The sequence below is a fragment of the Oncorhynchus keta genome, unplaced genomic scaffold, assembly GCF_023373465.1.
Source record: "Oncorhynchus keta strain PuntledgeMale-10-30-2019 unplaced genomic scaffold, Oket_V2 Un_scaffold_1109_pilon_pilon, whole genome shotgun sequence".
NCBI classification, from domain to species: Eukaryota; Metazoa; Chordata; class Actinopteri; order Salmoniformes; family Salmonidae; genus Oncorhynchus; species Oncorhynchus keta.
In genome coordinates this window covers 394235-412183 of record NW_026290758.1, presented here as the reverse complement: position 1 = coordinate 412183, position 17949 = coordinate 394235, and the positions used below count along the sequence as shown (strand labels likewise).

The 17949-nt window shown below is 41.6% G+C and overlaps 1 protein-coding gene, 1 long non-coding RNA gene and 1 other non-coding gene across 4 annotated transcripts in view; 1 reads left to right on the top strand and 2 right to left on the bottom strand.

Moving 5' to 3' along the window:
* LOC118382143 (sodium-dependent noradrenaline transporter-like) overlaps positions 1-8983 on the bottom strand; it is a 74045-nt gene extending 65062 nt beyond the window's left edge. Inside the window, exons 1-3 of the mRNA XM_052513427.1 lie at positions 6298-8983; positions 5226-5644; positions 3671-3802 (exon numbers count right to left, since the gene is read on the bottom strand). Of these exons, the coding sequence (XP_052369387.1) occupies positions 3671-3802; positions 5226-5523 (430 nt within the window). The 5' untranslated portion in view covers positions 5524-5644; positions 6298-8983. The remainder of the gene's footprint in view (positions 1-3670; positions 3803-5225; positions 5645-6297) is intronic.
* Positions 8984-10282: 1299 nt separating this feature from the next.
* LOC127927287 (uncharacterized) lies at positions 10283-10942 on the bottom strand. Of its 2 annotated transcripts, none has more exons than XR_008126813.1 (3): positions 10715-10942; positions 10440-10500; positions 10283-10378 (listed from the first exon to the last, which is right to left on the bottom strand). It is a non-coding gene; the product is annotated as an uncharacterized LOC127927287 (long non-coding RNA). The 2 variants fall into 2 exon arrangements; XR_008126814.1 differs by lacking the exon at positions 10715-10942 and adding an exon at positions 10593-10698.
* Positions 10943-17034: 6092 nt separating this feature from the next.
* LOC118394341 (U7 small nuclear RNA) lies at positions 17035-17089 on the top strand. The gene has a single exon (XR_004827757.1). It is a non-coding gene; the product is annotated as a U7 small nuclear RNA (small nuclear RNA).
* Positions 17090-17949: the final 860 nt, after the last annotated feature.

The following is a 17949-nucleotide window of genomic DNA, read 5'->3' as shown; positions in this document are numbered from 1 at the left end:
TTAAAAGATTTAGATGCACTATTGTAAAGTGGCTGTTCCACTGGATGTCATAAGGTGAATGCACCAATTTGTAAGTCGCTCTGGATAAGAGCGTCTGCTAAATGACTTAAATGTAAAAAATGTAAATGTAAGACAGCCACACCACACTGCTTCTGGAGACAATGCCCGCTTAACCCGGAAGACAGCCACACCAATGTGTCAGAGGAAACACCGTACACCTGGCGACTCCCGCCACAGGAGTTGCTAGAGAGCAATGGGACAAGGACAACCCTGCCGGCCAAACAACAATATACAATAGACTTAATGTGTAACATACTGTAAATCACAACACTGCCTGTAAACTTCTGGTGAAGCTTTCAGGTTCAACAGTTCAGATGTCATGGTGTGCGTGGTATCAGTATGCCATGGTGATAAGACTGTCAGTAGTAAAACTAATCAACAAACAGCCTTTATGTGTCACTATTCATTACAATGCATATCTATGTTTCTACAGTATATCTACTGTATGTTTATTGTTGTACAGTGTCTTGAGATTTACTGGATACTTCTAAAAGACCACATCTCTCCTTCCTCTCTCCTCTGATCAAGGCCTTTGGAAAAGTGGACAGGGAGAGCTGAAGATTGGAAAATGAAAAAGAGAGGTACTGTATATAGGAGAAAGGAGAGATGAACAAAGGAGATTATAGGAGAAACCCAGTGGGTACAAACTGGTTGAATCAACGCTGTTTCAATGTCATTTGTCAACGTATTGTGACGTGGACTCTGTGTGTAAAATACAATGGATTTGCTAAAACTGTTGTTTTGAGGGTGAAATTTCAACCAAAGGATCATGCAATTTTCAGCATAGACAAAGCTTGAATAAAATATGTTGAATTTTTATGTTGAGTTGTATCCACTAGCATAAAAAAATAATAGGCTGGGCAGCACCTCTTACTGGAGAATGTATCTATCTACAGCTATATCTTTGGTCTCCCAACCAGGGTTTAAAAAAAGCAAAGCCGTGCTTTATCACTGACACCATTGTGCTATCGTGAGAATGAGAGATCTCCACTTAAACACTAAATAGATTCACTGTTGCTATTAAAGTCATTTTCAAAGGGTAGGTTTAAGTTTAACAGAGGTTTAACATGTAGCATTAATGATACTATTTAGGCCTATATAGTCTTTCCATCAACAGCTATTGTTTCAATTCAACTTAAAAATACACAATAAATAGGCTTAGGGTTTCAAGTTTAGCTTGATTTCAAATTGAATCTACAAGTTAATAATGAATATGTTGGATTCAACGTCTCCATCTCAAACAAAAATCTAATTTATAGAATAGGACAAAATGAAATACAACTTTATTTAAAGTGCATTTAAAGTTTGATTTGATTTGATTTTGTCCTATTCTATAACTTAGATTTTTGGTTGAGATGGAACCGTTGAACCCAACATATTCATTATTAACTTGTAGATTCAATTTTAAATCAAGCCAATTTGGAATTAAAGCCAGACTCAGTGGCACAGAGGAAACTTTCCAAGCAGAAGATACATCTGCTTCAAATGGTGACACTGTAACTATAAATGTCTTCTTATGTAATCATATAAAGCAGATGTGTTGAAGATCACAGGTCTGTGGAGATCTTCACAATTTCTATAATAATCTGCCCGGAATCTCCAACAGCATTGATCACTTGCATCATGCATATACTTTTAATGTAATCCTTTACAGTAATTCAGGTCATTTGGTTGTGCAATTACATGAAGCACTGTGATAACACATTAAGTTGTTGTATTAATCAACAAAATCACTGTCATTGTGTTCCCATTTCAGCTTTGTTGTGCTTTTAAATGGCTTAAAGCGCATTGATACACATTTAGGTGCCAACTAAACCAAAATCATTCATTGTTTTTCCATTGGAATTTGGTTTTGCTTTTAGATGGTTGAACGCATACTGACCACATTAATTTCCAACAATTTAAATTACGTTTCTGCTTATAATTTCCGATATTTGGGAGGCCAAATTATAATTTCCGATATTTGGGAGGCCAAATTATAATTTCCGATATTTGGGAGGCCAAATTATAATTTCCGATATTTGGGAGGCCAAATTATAATTTCCGATATTTGGGAGGCCAAATTATAATTTCCGATATTTGGGAGGCCAAATTATAATTTCCGATATTTGGGAGGCCAAATTATAATTTCCGATATTTGGGAGGCCAAATTATAATTTCCGATATTTGGGAGGCCAAATTATCATTTCCGATATTTGGGAGGCCAAATGATCATTTCCGATATTTGGAAGGCCAAATGATCATTTCCAATATTTGGGAGGCCAAATGATCATTTCCAATATTTGGGAGGCCAAATGATCATTTCCAATATTTGGGAGGCCAAATTATCATTTCTGATATTTGGGAGGCCAAATTATCATTTCCGATATTTGGGAGGCCAAATTATAATTTCTGATATTTGGGAGGCCAAATTATCATTTCCAGCATTTGCCATTTGTTTGTCAACTAAAGATTGATACATGCAGCTTCTCTTCTGTCACAACTTCTGCCTACTTACATCTTCTGCCTAGTTACATGTTCTGCCTAGTTACATGTTCTGCCTAGTTACATCTTCTGCCTAGTTACATGTTCTGCCTAATTAAATAAAGGTTATATAAAAATAAAAATGAAGGACTTGTTGTCCCAGAAGACTAAATAAAGTAGTGCTCATCAGAATAATGTCTTCCATGGATAAAATGAATGCATTAGTAATCTAGTTAACACTGGTAAAGTTGTCTGTCCAAATATCATCAGTTTGACCTGTTTTAAGGAAATTAAAAGCTGAGAAAACAACGAAACACATTTCAGACTTTAGTTCGTCTTGGGTGCATATTTTATGTGGTTGAAATACTGTCTGCTTGCATAACAGTGTGAAAGATAACACATTACACAAACATTTGCATTTTCTCAAGAGATGCTGAAAGAAAGAAATAATATTTCTTAACTACTGTTCCCGAGACAAAATTAACATTTGTTGTATAATTTCACTGCAAGAAATGCATAATTCTGCAAGAGTTAATATGATATTACACTACATGTGAGAGGTTATAGGCCTACAGGCAATGTCCATAGTTCAGTTACTATTTCATTTAACCCAAATGAACTTCAATTAGAATTATTCCTTTTATTCATGGATACAGGGATACTCATGAGTGGGATATATCATCTATATTGCGGAAGTAATTTTTGCTGGACCCCAGGAAGAGTAGTTTCTGCCTTGGCAGCAGCTAATGGGGATCCATAATACTGACAAAATATGAAAGGTGCATGTAAACAGCTTATACCGAATAAGACCTGAAGCGGGATATGAGCTACCGTCCGGAATACTGTGCACCTTTAAACGTGGTCACTGATAACACATTGGTAATTCAACACACTTTTGGCTGTCTTTTTGACTGGGTTGCAATCTCATTCATCAACGTCTTGTCCACATTGAAATGATGTGGTGTGCCCACTGGGAAGGAACATTAAAAGAGCAGGGAAAGGACAAGAGGTGAGTGAAAAAAAGAGAGAGATGTTCAAAGATAGAGAAGAAAAGAGAGGCCAGGAGCCTTGAGAAGGTGAGAGGTGGGAGATGAGGCAGAGGTCAGGGAAGAGATGGTATACAGAGATGGAGAGAGAGACAGCTCACCTTTAAAGACAGGGCAGATCTTCCAGACTGTAGCAGCTCCTTCCCTATTGTACTGTCCCAGGGCTAGTTCCATATAGAACAGAGGCATCCCAGCAATCACCAGGAACAGAATGTAGGGGATTAGAAAGGCACCTGAAATCACCACAAAACCCCACAAAACAACGTTTTTGAACGTGAACCTTTTGGCATTTGTGTTGCAGCCAAGACAACATATTTAGCATTTTGTGGGTGTTTTCGCCCTGGCAATTTGTGTTGATAATGATATCTAAAGAAAAATCACATGAAACAGACATCAACATGGACTCTCCAGGCACAGACAGTGAATTGTCCATGCTTGGTAGCTTTTTATGTTCCAGTGAATTTGAGGAAGAATAAAATTCCCTTCATCTAGTATAATTAAAAATATCTTGTATGCAACATTTTAACAAAAAGCTGAGCATTGGGCTGCATTACAGCCTTTCAGAGAGCACCAAATGAACATGACCCACAGCTGAAGAGTTGGCACCACAGGAAACAACACTGCAACACTCAGTTCACCAGATAAAGATACACATGTCTATTTTCACCATGTGAAGTGTAATGCTGCCAAAGGGGACAGGAAATCTATTTAACACTAGTAAACACTGTTATTACAACAAGCTACTGAAGGTCTGTGGTGGCAAACCCAAAATGTCACTTTGTAATTAACAATGACCTTTGGTTTGTTAACATTCACTCGGCTCGATTATAGATATATTCAGGTGCAGTTTTTATGTTTTCTCTTGTTGTGGTCATTTGATTTGGTCATTGTTGGCAGTCAATCATCTCTGTAGTTAGCCTTTGCTTTGTTGTTCATTCTTCAGATTTGTGAAGTGTGACGCTGACTGGCACTTCTAACAGATGTTATCTGAAACTCTTCTTATCAAACAAATGCAGCACACATATTACAAGTGATTTCCCATCAGCAATAAAGCACTTATGAGCCAGCCACTGGTTTGAATGGGTTATGAGTGAAATCTTTACAGTAAGATACAGTAGCGCCCAGATACAGTGAATGTATTTGCAGTTGAGTCAACCACACTGACCTGAATGAATTTATGCAGTGAGGTATTTCCGTTTTCCTCTTAAACTACACTGACCTGAATGAATTTATGCAGTGAGGTATTTCCGTTTTCCTCTTAAACTACACTGACCTGAATGAATTTATGCAGTGAGGTATTTCCGTTTTCCTCTTAAACTACACTGACCTGAATGAATTTATGCAGTGAGGTATTTCCGTTTCCCTCTTACCAGCAAAGCCTCTTGGCTCAAGAAAGCCTGCGCAAAGCTATTTGGGGATTTCAAAAACTCACTGACTAGTGACTGGTACGTATGGTAGCATACAAACTAACAGAGTGGCACATTTTATCATAAACTTACGAAGAAAGTTATTACACAACAGTAAAACAAACTTGATATTAGTTCCAAAGCAGTCTCGCGTTGCCATACCAAGCCTGGTTCTCTACGAGGATAGTTCCAAAGGAACCTGGGAAAGTCTTAACAGAAGTTTTTACAGAAGTTATAACAGTTCACTCACCACCTCCATTCTTGTAGCAGAGGTAAGGGAATCTCCAGACATTGGCCAAGTCCACTGCGAAGCCTATGACGGATAGGAGAAAGTCTATTTTCTTTCCCCATGTTTCCCTCTCCTCCAGCTCCTCAGCGGTGCAGGGGGTGCCGTGCGTGCTGGGGGTGGGCATGATGGTCGAACTGGTATACTGGACCCCATTTTGGTCCTTCACCAATATCAGTTCCACCTCCTTCTTCTCCACATTGCAGGGTTTCAGCGGGGCCACTGATGACAGCTTGTGGTCTGGCAGGACCTGGATGTTCATTTTTTCTCCGGTGTCGGTGTGCAGCTCGCCGACGGCCTTGTGCTCTCACCTCACGGAGGAAGTATCCGTGGCGGAGGTGATGCTCGCGCAGCAGTGGACCGTGACGACGATGGGAGTCCCGCTAGCGTGGAAAGGCAAACTCTGCATAAGTTAATATTTTCTCCACGAACTATAGTGGACTCCACCGCATTCATCGGCTAGATATGTTTAAAAAAATACATTCATAAGTTTGCAGAGGTGGAATAGTTATGATAACTTTTATAGCTACACTGGCGCACAGAGAGGAATAGTTATGATAACTTTTATAGCTACACTGGCGCACAGAGAGGAATAGTTATGATAACTTTTATAGCTACACTGGCGCACAGAGAGGAATAGCCAAAATATGGGTGATAGAAAAGGATTTCCTTGTTTCAGAAACCTCAGTCATGTTTTACAAATACATTGTCTTATATGATATTAAATCATATAAATTACTAGTCATGCTATTGGAAACATGTTTCAAAATGTTCAAAAAAACGTAAATAGCTGGTGAACGTTGTAGAATAGGTTTAGGCTATCCCATTGCTCCTGCGTATTTATCATAATCCCCGTGCGCATTTGTTGAACGGAGCTAAGCAACATTGGTTAATCAATCAAATTTATACAAACTGGCAGCAATACACCATAAAATATAAACTAAAAGTACAATAGTATAGTCAGTGATGTATAGTATCGTTATTAAAGCACATTACACCCCGTATAAATAGAAGAGGAGCGACGGTTGGTCCGTACTTGTGAAGCTACGGACACCTCTCCATGATCCGTTGCTGCTGTCGTCCTGCTGCGTCTGAGGATAGACTGCCCATTCTGATGGAACTTTAAGACTCGCCTTCTCATGAGAGATAGACGATATACATTCAGAGCTTTTAAATCAGGTCCTCTCTCTCTCTCCACATGATTTTTTATAATTGAACATGTTCTTTCTGCTCCTCCCCCCCTCACTTCATGTTGGATCTTTCTTGGCACGCTGTTGTCACTGTTGTGAAGTGCGTGCCAACATGCGTCCGTGGTCTCACCTCGCCAAACCAGTCCTAAAGGAATATACCTCGCAGCACCAGTCCTAAAGGAATATACACTACGTGGCCAAAAGTATGTGGACACCCGCTCATCAAACATCTTACTCCAAAATCATGGGCATTAATATGGAGTTGGTCCCAGTTTTGCTGCTATGACAGCCTCCACTCTTCTGGGAAGGCTTTCCACTAAATGTTGGGACATTGCTGCAGGGACTTGCTTCCATTCAGCCACAAGAGCATTAGTAAGGTCAGGCACTGATGTTGGGCGATTAGGCTTGGCTCGCAGTCTGTGTTCCAATTCATCCCAAAGGTGTTCGATGAGATTCATTTTAGGGCTTCTATGCAGGCCAGTCAAGTTCTTCCACACCGATCTCGACAAACTATTTCTGTATGAACCTCACTTTGTGCACAGGGGCATTGTCATGCTGAAACAGGAAAGGGCTTTCCCCAAACTGTTGCCACAAAGCTGGAAGCACAGAACCATCTGAATGTCATTGTATGCTGTAGTGTTAAGATTTCCCTTTAATGCAACTAAGGGGCCTACTGCGAACCATGAAAACATGTTTTTTCCATTATTCCTTCCCCACCTAACTTTACTACGCATTGGGGTAGGTAGCGTTCTCCTGGCATCTGCCAAACCCAGATTCAACCGTTGGACTGCCATATGGTGAAGTGTGATTCATCACTCCAGAGAACGTGTTTCCACTGCTCCAGAGTCCAATGGCAGTGAGCTTTACACCATTTCGACTTCACAATAACAGCACTTACAGTTGACTAGGGCAGCTCCAGCAGGGCAGACATTTGACAAACTGACTTGTTGAAAAGGTGGCATCCTATGACGGTGCTACGTTGAAAGTCACTGAGCTATTTATTAAGGCCATTCTACTGCCAATGTTTGTCTATGGAAATTGCAAGGCTGTGTGCTTGATTTTATACACCTGTCAGCAATGGGTGTGGCTAAAATTGCCGAATCCACTAATTCCACTAATTGTCAAACGTACTTTTGTATATACAGTGCATTCGGAAAGTATTCAGACAGGATTATTGTTTTTTTTGCAAATGTAAAATAAAAACTGAAAAATCACATTTGCATAAGTATTCAGACCCTTTACCCTTTTTGTTGAAGCACCTTTGGCAGCGATTATAGCCTTGAGTCTTCTTGGGTAGGACGCTACAAGCTTGGCACACCTGTATTTGGGGAGTTTCTCCCATTCTTCTCTGCAGATCCTCTCAAGCTCTGTCAGGTTGGATGGGGAGCGTCGCTGCACAGCTATTTTCAGGTCTCTCCAGAGATTTTTGATCGGGCCACTCAAGGACATTCCTGAAGCCAGTCCTACACTGTCTAGGCTGTGTGCTTAGGGTCATTGTCCTTTTGGAAGGTGAACCATCGCCCCAGTCTGAGGTGCTGAGCACTGTGGAGAAGGTTTTCATCAAGGGTCTCTCAGTACTTTGTTCCGTTCATCTTTCCCTTGATCCTGACTAGTCTCTCAGTCCCTGCCGCTGAAAAACATCAACACATGATGATGCTACCACCCCCACGCTTCACCATAGGGATGGTGCCAGGTTTCCTCCAGACGTGACACTTGACATTCAGGCTAAAGAGTTCAATCTTGGTTTCAACAAACCAGAGAATCTTCTTTCTCATGGTCTGAGAGTCATTTAGGTGTATTTTGGCAAACTCCAAGCAGACTGTCATGTGCCTTTTACTGAGGAGCGGCTTCCGTCTGGCGTGATTGGTGGAGTGCTGGAGAGATGGTTGTCCTTCTGGAAGGTTATCCCATCTCCACAGAGGAACTCTGGAGCTCTGTCAGAGTGACCATCGGGTTCTTGGTCACCTCCCTGACCAAGGCCCTTCTCCCCTGATTGCTCAGTTTGGCCAGGTGGTCAGCTCTAGGAAGAGTCTTGGTGGGTCCAAACTTCTTACATTGATGGAGGCCACCGTGTTCTTGGGGACCTTCAATTGTTTGCAGAGTTGTTTTGGTACCCTTCCCCAGATCTGTGCCTCGACACAATCCTGTCTCAGAACTCTACGGACAATTCCTTCGATCTCATGGCTTGGTTTTTGCTCTGATATGCACTGCCAACTGTCGGACCTTATATAGACATGTGTGTGCCTTTCCAAATCATGTCCAAACAATTGAATTTACCACAGGTGGAGTTCAAGTTGTAGAAACATCTCAAGGATGATCAATGGAAACAGAATGCACCGGAGCTCAATTTGAGTATCATAGCAAAGGGTCTGAATACTTATGTAATTAAAGTATTTCAGTCATTTTTACATTGTTTTTCTGCAACAACAAAAAAATTCAAAACTGTTTTAGCCTTTTCATTATGGTGTATTGTGTGTTAATTGATGAAGGGAAAACATAATTGTATATATTTAAGAATAAGGCTGTAACGTAACAAAATGTGGAAAAAGGGAGGGGTGTGAATACTTTCCGAATACACATGTGTACATACACATTGAATTGAATCCGTGGTAAATGCAGCATAGGATACAGAGAATGCAATAGGCCTTCTTCTCATGCAAGTAGATTTGGATGACTTATTATAGGACATTTTCAATAGGATTTTTAAAAGTGTTGACAGACTTAATGTTATGCATTGTTTTAGCATATTGGAGCTATTACATTTTTTGAAAGTATGAACAGTTAAAAATGACAGTTCTATTTTTGTTGTATTTTGATATTTTCTAAAATTGTTTTGTCTTTTACAAAAAGCAAGAAAATAAAACTTATTTCAGAAATGTTTTAATTTGGACTTTATTTATCTGTTTCTTCTCTCAACTAAATATATTGAATTACAGTTTTCTAAGAAGCGGTAAAAGCACTGTGTTCCATAAGTAATTAAATAACACACCAGCTTTTGCCATGGGCAATGATTTCTATTAGATATGGTTGATCAGTTCATCCCATTAAAGTCAATGAATGTCCCCTTAAAGCTCTCCAGTGCTTTCCAGGCTTCTCTTATAAAACCTTAAAAGGACTGTTTGGGGGCGTTTTGTTTGTAAAGATGAAATAATTGAAGTGATAGAGAAGGAAAGAGCGAGGTGAGGCCTATATGGATGGGTTATATGTTATTAGTGGTGTTTTCCTCTGGCATCTTGGATTTATTTCCTCCCATTTAACAGAGTTGTGAAGGTAGGCTACATTTGAATAGGTGAACCCAGGTCAAACAGATGGCAAACAATACCTACAACATCTGTCTAAAGTTCATGTTTTAATTAATTTGAAGGACTATTCATGTTAAAGAATAAATGGCAATAGAAAAACATGCACTAACCAAGGACTGAATCTTAACATACATAATGTGAATTTTCCATACACATCTTCCATTGATATCAATGTATTAATAGGATAGCCGGGAATACAAACTTGTGAAACAAATCTGTTCAGGCGAGTATTAAGCAACAGTTGGAGTGACGTCTCAGGAAAGATTTCCGGCCACTTCGAAGGATTGGCTGTCCAGCGTTGTGCCTGGCTGTCGTCCTAGACGATGACCTGTGACTGGAGATGGATAGGCTGTCCAGCGTTGTGCCTGGCTGTCGTCCTAAACGATGACCTGTGACTGGAGATTTCCTGGAGATGGATAGGCTGTCCAGCGTTGTGCCTGCCACTTCGACTGGAGATGGATGGCTGTCCAGCGTTGTGCCTGGCTGTCGTCCTAGACGATGACCTGTGACTGGAGATGGATAGGCTGTCCAGCGTTGTGCCTGGCTGTCGTCCTAAACGATGACCTGTGACTGGAGATGGATAGGCTGTCCAGCGTTGTGCCTGGCTGTCGTCCTAGACGATGACCTGTGACTGGAGATGGATAGGCTGTCCAGCGTTGTGCCTGGCTGTCGTCCGAGACGATGACCTGTGACTGGAGATGGATAGGCTGTCCAGCGTTGTGCCTGGCTGTCGTCCTAGACGATGACCTGTGACTGGAGATGGATAGGCTGTCCAGCGTTGTGACTGGAGATGGATAGGCTGTCCAGCGTTGTGCCTGGCTGTCGTCCTAGACCATGACCTGTGACTGGAGATGGATAGGCTGTCCAGCGTTGTGCCTGGCTGTCGTCCTAGACGATGACCTGTGACTGGAGATGGATAGGCTGTCCAGCGTTGTGCCTGGCTGTCGTCCTAGACCATGACCTGTGACTGGAGATGGATAGGCTGTCCAGCGTTGTGCCTGGCTGTCGTCCTAGACGATGACCTGTGACTGGAGATGGATAGGCTGTCCAGCGTTGTGCCTGGCTGTCGTCCTAGACGATGACCTGTGACTGGAGATGGATAGGCTGTCCAGCGTTGTGCCTGGCTGTCGTCCTAGACGATGACCTGTGACTGGAGATGGATAGGCTGTCCAGCGTTGTGCCTGGCTGTCGTCCTAGACCATGACCTGTGACTGGAGATGGATAGGCTGTCCAGCGTTGTGACTGGAGATGGATAGGCTGTCCAGCGTTGTGCCTGGAGATGGATAGGCTGTCCAGCGTTGTGACTGGAGATGGATAGGCTGTCCAGCGTTGTGACTGGAGATGGATAGGCTGTCCAGCGTTGTGCCTGGAGATGGATAGGCTGTCCAGCGTTGTGCCTGGAGATGGATAGGCTGTCCAGCGTTGTGACTGGAGATGGATAGGCTGTCCAGCGTTGTGACTGGAGATGGATAGGCTGTCCAGCGTTGTGCCTGGAGATGGATAGGCTGTCCAGCGTTGTGCCTGGCTGTCGTCCTAGATGGATGACCCAGCGTGACTGGAGATGGATAGGCTGTCCAGCGTTGTGACTGACCTGTGAGAGATGGATAGGCTGTCCAGCGTGACCTGTGACTGGAGATGGATAGGCTGTCCAGCGTTGTGCCTGGCTGTCGATCCCAGCGTAGACCATGACCTGTGACTGGAGATGGATAGGCTGTCCAGCGTTGTGCCTGGCTGTCGTCCTAGACGATGACCTGTGACTGGAGATGGATAGGCTGTCCAGCGTTGTGCCTGGCTGTCGTCCTAGACGATGACCTGTGACTGGAGATGGATTGGCTGTCAAGCGTTGTGCCTGGCTGTCGTCCTAGACGATGACCTGTGACTGGAGATGGATAGGCTGTCCAGCGTTGTGCCTGGCTGTCGTCCTAGACCATGACCTGTGACTGGAGATCGATAGGCTGTCCAGCGTTGTGCCTGGCTGTCGTCCTAGACGATGACCTGTGACTGGAGATGGATTGCCATGATGGCCTAGATCAGATCTACGGTGCTCTGGTTGTCTCGACAGGGGCATATTTGTCCTCCAAAACCGCAGCAGTTCTGATAACCTCTGACACCAACCCACATGACATGGAGCACCATCCTTCTGTCATAAGGAAGCGTCCCTTCCTTTTAGATGCAGATCCTAGTGACCTAGGTCTACCAACACCCAGGCCGGCATTTACTGCTGCCTTACCCTTATTTCTGAATCCCATTCTAACTGCTCACGGCAAAGCAATCACTTCCCTCCCTTCTGGCCTCTATCAATCATCCCTACCAGGCCCCATCCCTTCCTACATGCCTGTCTGCCTGCCTCCATGCCTGTTTTTCTGCATTTCTGTCTGTCTGTCTGTCTGTCTCCTTCCCTTCCTCTCCCTCTCTTCCTTCCCTCCGTCTTCCCTCTGCCCCGGGGCCTCTTCTCTCCATGGGCCAGCTAGATCCTGATCTCAGATCAGATGAGGTTGATGAGACGTGAAATGTCTCTCACAACAGTCCAGAAAGGCTGCAGCCTCCTCTAGAACCACAGCCAGCCAGGGACCCCTATGCTCTCTGTCCACACCGCTCTCCATCTTCAAGGCCTGCCCTGCCATCGGAGAACCACCCCATCTCTTAACCCTGGAAAGAGCAGAGGCAGGTCCACCTCTGCCTGGCCATTCAGGCTCAGTCCAAGTGACTCAGGCAAGAGAGTGGAGAAATGTTGTTTGAGCTAGGATGAGTAGGTCACTTTACTTTAGAGTGTTTTCAATATGTTTTTGAGATTAAATGAAATGAGCGGTTTCTTAAGTACCATGTTCTTATGTCTCATATTGTACTGAATGCATTTCCAAAGTGATATGGCATTCAAGTTGATTTCCATGCACTTGTGATATGAACTTAGGCTTCAGCACTTGTTTCTTTATAGATTTAGCCCACATTAAAAAAATACTAAAGTTTGCTATGGAATTCTACAGTACTTACTATAGAATTATGTAGTAAACTGTAGTATAATGTAGAATACTATACTACACACTAATATCCCTCGATCATGTGAACAACTTAGTATAGAATTTTGCAGTATACTGTAGAATACTATAGTAAATAATACAGTATTATCCCCCAAAACATTGTATTAAATACTACAGAAATGTCTGTAAAAACACTATAGTCCGCAAAGGTATAATTGAGCCCCCTATGAATTTACCTGACACCCCTGTACACTCCTTCACCAGGTTCTCCTTTTCATCCTTCTCTGTTTCAGAAGTGTGTAAAGCCCTGAAATAAAAATAAAAAATGTAATCCCCTGGCCCTGATGAACTAGGCCCCTGCCTCCTACACCTAGCTGCAGACATCATTGCTCCCCCTTAACATGTATTTTTAACCTGCTTGATGTTAAGGAAATTCCCAAGTTATGGAAATCTGCTTTTGTACTGCCCATTGACAACTATCGACCCATATCAAAATTGTCTATACTGTCAAATGTACTGGATTCCTTAGTTAGTAGGCAGCTAAAGACCTACTTCCAAGAAAACAACATCTTAAATGGAATGCAATCAGGTTTTAGGTCTGGCCACAGCACTGTTTCAGCAACATTGAAGGTTTTAAATGACATCAACTGTGCTCTTGATAAGAAGTTACATTGTGTGTCTGTTTTTATTGATTTGTCGAAGGCTTTTGACACACCGTGGACCATGCTGTGTTAGTGCCAAGGTTAAAATGTTATGGAATTACTGGTCATGCTCTAGATTGGTTTATAAATTACCTATCAAATCGTACACAATGTGTAATGGCGGATGGTTGTAAATCTGAGTCCACAGAGGCATGCTCAGGTATTCTGCAAGGTTCTATTTTGGGCCCACTGTTGTTCATTTTGTATATCAACAACATTGGGGATCTTATTGAAACAGCAGATGTTCATTTGTATGCATATGATACTGTTCTTTATTCAAGTGGTAGTAGTTTATATTTAGCTTGTGAAAATGCCCAAATAGCATTTAACATCATGCAACAGAATCTGTGTGATTTAAAGCTGATTCTAAATTCAGGCAAAACAAAATGCATGGTATTTTCAAATGCCAGGCATGTTAAAAATCATGTCATTGCTACATTAGCTGGACATACTATTGAGCAAGTTAAAGTGTACACATATTTGGGTGTGTGGGTTGATGATAAGCCGAGCTTCACAGTGCATGTAGAGAACTTGATAAGGAAGCTCAAGCTGAAAAAATGATTTTATTACAGGCATAAGGCTTGTTTTTCTTTTGAGGCCAGGAAGGAGCTGGTACGATGCACATTACTGTCGGTTTTTATATTTTAGTGATGTTATATATATATATATATGCAGGCCTCAGCCTCTACCCTGAGAGCACTTGATTCAGTGTATCCTGCAGCCCTCAGGTTCATTACCAATCAGAAACGTCTAACACATCATTGTGATGTCTACAGCGCTGTTGGCTGGTCGTCATTGACCTTGCGTAGGCTTAAACACTGGTATACACTGATTTACAAGGCCATATTGGCTAAAATGCCATTTTATCTCTGTACTTTTTTAGTCAGGTCAGTAAATAAATATCAATTACAATCCCATTCTGATTTGCTTCTAACAGTGCCAAAAATTAGAACAGGTCATGGTAGAAATAGTTTTAGTTACTTAGCACCGTGGTCCTGGAACTCTCTCCTGAACATTTTAAAATGTGATGATCCAGTTTCGTTGGTGGAGTTTAAACACTTGATCAATGTATACTGTATATCATAGAAGAATGTAATTGTTTTTAGGCCAGCTGTTTTTAGTCAAGATGTTTGTGTTTTTAAATGTAAAATGTTTGTTGTACTTTGTGTGTTTATAGTTGTGTTTAATGTTGTGTTAGTGTATGTAAGTTGTGTTTATAGTTGTGTTTAATGTTGTGTTAGTGTATGTAAGTTGTTTAGTCTGAAACGTTGTTCCCTCTGCTGCTATTGGACCAGGTCTCTCTTGGAAAAGTGATATTATCTCAATGAGAAAAAAACCTCTATAAATAAAGGTAAAATAAAACATTTAAAAAACACATTTTGAATTACTAGATTAAATACTACAGTATTTAATTTGCATTTACCCTGCCCATTCCTCTCACCATATCTCAATTTGTGAGAAACCTACAAGCCAAGTACAGTTGAAGTCGGAAGTTTACATACACTTATGTTGGAGTCATTAAAACTCGTTTTTCAACCACTCTACAAATGTATGGTTAACAAACTATAATTTTGACAAGTCGGTTAGGACATCTACTTTGTGCATGACACAAGTCATTTTTCCAACAATTGTTGACAGGCAGATTATTTCACTTATAATTCACTGTATCACAATTCCAGTGGGTCAGAAGTTTACATACACTTAGTTGACTATGCCTTTAAACAGCTTGGAAAATTCCAGAAAATTGTGTCATGGCTTTAGAAGCTTCTGATAGGCTAATTGACGTCAATTGGAGGTGTACCTGTGGATGTATTTCAAGGCCTACCTTCAAACTCAGTGCATCTTTCCTTGACATCATGGGAAAATCTAAAGAAATCAGCAACAACAAAAAATGTAGACAAGTCTGGTTCATCATTGGGAGCAATTTACAAACACCTGAAAGTAGCACGTTCATCTGTACGAACAATAGTACGCAAGTATAAACACCATGGGACCACACAGCCATCATACCACTCAGGAGGAGACGTGTTCTGTCTCCTAGAGATGAACGTACTTTGGTGCGAAAAGTGCAAATCAATCCTAGAACAACAGCAAAGGACCTTGTGACGATGCTGGAGGAAACAGGTACAAAAGTATCTATATCCACAGTAAAACACTTCCCGCTCAGCAAAGAAGAAGCCACTGCTCCAAAACCACCATAAAAAAAGCCAGACTACGGTTTGCAACTGCACATGGGGACAAAGATGGTACTTTTTGGTGAAATATCCTCTGGTCTGATGAAACAAAAGTAGAACTGTTTGGCCATAATGACCATTGTTATGTTTGGAGGAAAAAGGGGGAGGCTTGCAAGCCGAAGAACACCATCCCAACCGTGAAGCACTGGGGTGGCAGCATCATGTTGTGGGGGTGCTTTGCTGCAGGAAGGACTGGTGCACTTCACAAAATAGATGGAATCATGAGGATGGAAAATTAGGTGGATATATTGAAGCAACATGGGTCTTCAAAATGGACCATGACCCCAAGCATACTTCCAAAGTTGTGGCAAATTGGCTTAAAGACAACAAAGTCAAGGTGTTGGAGTGGCCATCACAAAGCCCTGACCTCAACCCTATATAAAATTTGTGGGCAGAACTGAAAAAGCGTGTGCGAGCAAGGATCCTACAAACCTGTCTCAGTTACACCAGCTCTGTCAGGAGGAATGGGCCAAAATTCACCCAATGTATTGTGGGAAGCTTGTGGAAGGCTACCTGAAACATTTGACCCAAGATAAACCATTTAAAGGCAATGCTACCAAATACTAATTGAGTGTATGTAACTTCTGACCCACTGGGAATGTGATGAAAGAAATCGAAGCTGAAATAAATAATTCTCTCTACTATCATTCTGACATTTCACATTCTTAAAATAAAGTGGTGATCCCAACTGACCTAAGACAGGGCATATTTACTTGGAATGTTAGGAATTGTGAAAAACTGAGTTTAAATCTATTTGACTAAGGTGTATGTAAACTTCCAACTTCAACTGTATATTCCATACAGGTTATAGGAAAGAGCAGAAGCTCTGAACTCTCCGTTCAGAACCCAGTCCTATCTACCTACAGGTTATAGAAAAGAGCAGAAGCTGTGAACTCTCCGTTCAGAACCTAGTCCTATCTACCTACAGGTTATAGAAAAGAGCAGAAGCTCTGAACTCTCCGTTCAGAACCCAGTCCTACCTACCTACAAGTTATAGAAAAGAGCAGAAGCTCTGAACTCTCCGTTCAGAACCCAGTCCTATCTACCTACAGGTTATAGAAAAGAGCAGAAGCTCTGAACTCTCCGCTCAGAACCCAGTCCTACCTACCTACAAGTTATAGAAAAGAGCAGAAGCTCTGAACTCTCCGTTCAGAACCTAGTCCTATCTACCTACAGGTTATAGAAAAGAGCAGAAGCTCTGAACTCTCCGTTCAGAACCCAGTCCTACATACCTACAAGTTATAGAAAAGAGCAGAAGCTCTGAACTCTCCGTTCAGAACCCAGTCCTACATACCTACAAGTTATAGAAAAGAGCAGAAGCTCTGAACTCTCCGTTCAGAACCCAGTCCTACATACCTACAAGTTATAGACAATTTGCTCTTTTAGTATTTCTCCAGTAGGTTTCCTCAAGAAGAAAGCCCCCCCCACACACACACACAGACACAGTTCTATGTCCCCAAAAACACTACAGTAAATACTACAGTATACTACAGTCCACAAAAGCACTACAGTAATTACTATAGTATATAATTATTTTAAATACTTCAGTATCAGTCCGCAAAAACACCACAGCGAATACCACAATAAAGTCTGCAAAAACACTATAGTGATTTTTATAGTATTCTTAGTATTCTTATATTTTTATAGTATTCCTAACATAGTACACTATAGTATTTTTTTCATGTGGATGTGGGTGGGAAAGTAATAGTGGGTGGTTGGGTTGGGTTTGAAAATCTTGTTTATAGAATTATAATTTGTAAAATGTTCTCATGCATATATTTGATCATTGATCATCATCACTTTTTTTTGGTTACTACATGATTCCAAATGTGTTATTTCATAGATTTGATGTCTTCACTACTATTCTGCAATGTAGAAAATAGTAAAAAAGTAGGTGTGTCCAAACTTTTGACCTGTAGTCTATGTGTGATTAATTTTTATATAGATGCGTCTGTACATGTTCTCAATTGTATGTCCTCACTTTGAAGAACTGACTCCCCGCTGAGCACATTTGATCATTTAGGCCCTGAAGTACACAATGTGCTGGACGAGACCTAGTGCAAGCTGTCATTACCAGGTTTGAGCCCTGTTAGTGTCCCTGAACATCCCTTATGTAGGGCAGCACTTTACCATGTGCATCTATGTAGCCTGGCTGGGTAATCATCATACCAGGAGAATGGCACTAGCAGTCAGGTCAAATGAGATTTCTGAGGGGCTCCTTAGGATGCGTGTGTTGGCTCTAAACACCCTGTCTCAAACATCATACTCTACTATACACTTCAG